The 3563-nt window shown below is 37.2% G+C and overlaps 1 protein-coding gene across 1 annotated transcript in view; it reads left to right on the forward strand.

The window, feature by feature from the left end:
- The window catches only part of LOC117106490, a 6469-nt gene extending 3090 nt beyond the window's left edge, over nucleotides 1-3379 (forward strand). Inside the window, exons 5-8 of the mRNA XM_033247851.1 lie at nucleotides 1009-1176; nucleotides 1459-1758; nucleotides 2820-2903; nucleotides 3062-3379. Coding sequence (XP_033103742.1) covers nucleotides 1009-1176; nucleotides 1459-1758; nucleotides 2820-2903; nucleotides 3062-3379 — 870 coding nt within the window. The remainder of the gene's footprint in view (nucleotides 1-1008; nucleotides 1177-1458; nucleotides 1759-2819; nucleotides 2904-3061) is intronic.
- The last annotated feature ends 184 nt before the right edge of the window (nucleotides 3380-3563 follow it).

Here is a 3563-nt window from a genome sequence, read left to right on the forward strand (position 1 = left end):
ATGCGTCTCATGCGCAATGCTTGGCTGTACGGAATGTTTTTTGTACAGTGCGGGGGGTGACAGCTGCTAGGGAGCAGGTACATATGCTTATCCGTGGGTTTACGGAAGAGATCAGTTTTAAGTGCACCATTTTCCATGGTCACGGTGATGTCCAAAAAATCTACACTGCTTGTGGATTTGTTAGCAGTGAATTTGATTGTGGGATGAGCCGAATTAATGTTCAATAGGAACGTATCCAAACTATCTTCACCATGGGTCCAGATCATAAAGATATCATCAAAGTAACGAAACCAAACATCTGATTTCTTGAGCTGTAGGGACAGGAAATTGGCCTCAAATTGTCCCATAAATAAGTTAGCAAAAGATGGAGCCATTTTAGTGCCCATCGCTGTTCCATGAATTTGTAGGTAATGACCGTCGCCGAAAACAAAGTTATTATTGGTCAGAATCAGCATGATAATTTCACATAGATGTGATTTAGATGGGGTTTTGCCCCGAATTTGTTTGTAATTTGAAATGCACGCATTAACACCTTCTTCATGAGGGATATTAGTATATAATGACGAAACATCAAGTGTAGCCAGAACAGTATTATTAGGTAAATTTGAAATTTGGTTAATTTTGCGGATAAAGTCCGTGAGGTCCTGATGTACGAGGGGAGAGCAACAACATATGGTCTCAATAAATCATCCACATATTCAGAGATTTTTTCTGTAGCAGTACCGTTGCCCGAAATGATGGGTCTGCCAGGATGGCCTGCTTTGTGGATTTTGGGTAGGACATAGAAACGTCCTGGTGCTGGATCGACCTGGATGAGATGGGGTCCAATTTTGGGAACGATGGAACCTTTTTAACCATCTTAAATACAGATTTTTTCACTTCCTTAGAAATTTCCGGAGTGGGGTCCTCTGTGAGCTTCCGATAGTTAAGAGGATTGTTTAGTTGTCTTAAGGACTCCTCTTCATAGAATTTAATGTCCATATGTTAGTTTGTTTTATCTTCATGTAGATTCCAGTGATGGTAAAGTATTGGCGTAAATTGGATAAAGAAGGGATTCTTGAGGAACATCTAGTACGTTATTTATGGAAAAATGAACTTACTGGCAGTCACGATGACAATGACGTCTTTGAAGACTGCATTGAACTCATGAAGACGTTTGGGCTTCTCTTTGAAAAGGTAGGTTATTGCTAGGATTATTGCAACTACAGACAACCATTTATGTTTACTTACTAGATATGTGATAAACTTTCGTAGGCCTGAGCCTCTATATGCCTATCAGGCTGTAAATTTTTGATTATATGGATGTTCTATTATATAATTAAATTTAGTATTTTTTATATATTTTGGTGGAAAAATACTATTGGTTTGTAGAAGTTGGGAGGTGACCAAATTATAATGTACATTTTGCACCTCATATTGATTGATATAAATTTTTTTTTTCATCGTTTATAAATAAAGAATGCACCAGAAGTGGATGCTCGACTTTTTGTCGTGCCTTCTCGGATGAAGACCATGCCTAATAATAGATTGGAGATTAAGAAAGACAATGAGCAGACAGTATCCATCTATGTGACGCCTAAAGACTTTCTCCCCGATGCCGTCTACGATGTCTTGGTCGTTAGATTTGTAAGCTTGAGTCAGGATAGGGGTTGCCGTGGTGACCCTAAATTGTTTCAGAATAAGGCTGAAATTATATTCGATGATAAGCATTGTGTGAGACTAGGTCGGATTTTCATTGACAACAAACAGTCTTTGAAAGTAAGTATGTCTTTTGTTTTTAAAATTTGTACTTCTAGAAAAAAAAATAAAGATTTTAGTCCTGTCCAGCTTGCGCAACAAGAAATTTATATTTTGCCTAAGAACATACTTTTTTTTTCAATATTCAGTGTTGTTAAACATGCCTACTATTAAATTATATATTTGTTAGGCCTTTTGCTGTTTTTGTTCATACCTTTAAAATATAGAAATAAATTGAATTACAGTAAATTTCGACCATTTTTAAGCAAATATATATATGAACTAAAATGAGCAAAGTAAAATAATTCCGCAGAAGATGGTTGACAAATGGACAACGAATCTCTCGTGAGTCCATCTAATACCCCTTTTACACTGCAAGAAAAATTTTGAATTTTCCAGTACCCAGGTTAAAATCTCTCAAGTTGTGGTTAGTGTAAATGTCAAAAAGTCCGACTCGGGTTGCTAAACATTCCGGGATGGACGTGCAGGACGCATTCAGCGTAGGACAACCTGGGTGCATTCTGAAGTTGCCAGTGTAAACAGCACCAAATTTGTTTCCGGAATTAGGCCTTACCTTGGTGCCTACTGCAGCTATGGTCATGTAGGCCTAAACTTTGCTAACAACGGGCTAGGCCTAGACTCTTTTCAAATTAAACCCTCTACGCTCCGGTATAGGCTTGATATGAAAACTGCCTATTTAATGATTTTATTTGCATAATTTAAAAAAAATCTGCAGGTGCATTTCTTCAATATTGACAATAATTCTAGCTTTGTGATGACGAGGAACTTGAGCGAAGTGATGATCGCCATCGCAACAAAAATTGAGTGCGCTATTTGAACCCGAGTTCGTTGCCGGTGTAAAATGGGAGCATCTCGGGATCAACCAGGACTTTTTCATTCGATGTAAATGCGAAATGCACCCGGGATCACCCCGGAATTAACACGAGTTTATTATGCCCTTGGCAGTGTATTAAAGGGGTATTAGTCACTCCAATTTATAGATATTACAAAATATTGTAAATTAAGGTAAAAGAAAGTAAATAATTTCAATTAAGTTTTGCGAAATATATTACTTTCTGCAGCTTGAAATATCACGGATGAAAGAGCGAGACGAACACTGTGTGGACAAGCCAACGTGCAAGCCGCATCCCAGCGTATGTACAGAGGTAATGACGTCATTAACTGTTTGGTCATGTAGATTATAATTTAGATTTAATACCAAATGTCCCCCATCAATCGACGCCCATGGATTTAATACCAAATGGCTAACCATCGTATTATATAATATGAAATATTAAAATGTTATTCAATTTCTTTGTTACAGGTTTTGAACATGTTAAAGCAACATCTAGATGAGGTATATCCGTCTAAGAAAGTTGTTGGCTATTCTCTGAACATACTTTGCTTTGTCTGCGTGAACCCAGAGACACCACACTTTCAAGAACTTGAGTACTGCTTAAAGAACGAGTATACAAATTGTGATAAAACAGGAGAACTTATAGTAATGCCAACAGCTAAAGTACAGAATCTATTTGTGGCAGGTATGCGATTTGTTTTCATTTATTTTGAAATTATTAAAAACAAGTACTGTACAGAAACTGATGAGAATGAAAAACAACAAAATTTCAGGATAACATCTTAAACATTTTTGCTTGTTTCTGAGGAGACCTTGTTTATGGGGTTGATGTTATTGAAATAATAGTTGCTGCGAAGCAGCCAATTCATATTCTTGACAGCAATTTGACCTCTGAAAGGTCATTGTTTGTCAAAAATCAATCGCCTGAGACAACTGAAAAGCGGAGTTTCCTTCTTTCGTTCTGCCGGGT

The sequence above is a fragment of the Anneissia japonica genome, unplaced genomic scaffold (assembly GCF_011630105.1).
Source record: "Anneissia japonica isolate Jap-2015-1 unplaced genomic scaffold, ASM1163010v1 scaffold368_len332514_cov184, whole genome shotgun sequence".
NCBI classification, from domain to species: domain Eukaryota; kingdom Metazoa; phylum Echinodermata; class Crinoidea; order Comatulida; family Comatulidae; genus Anneissia; species Anneissia japonica.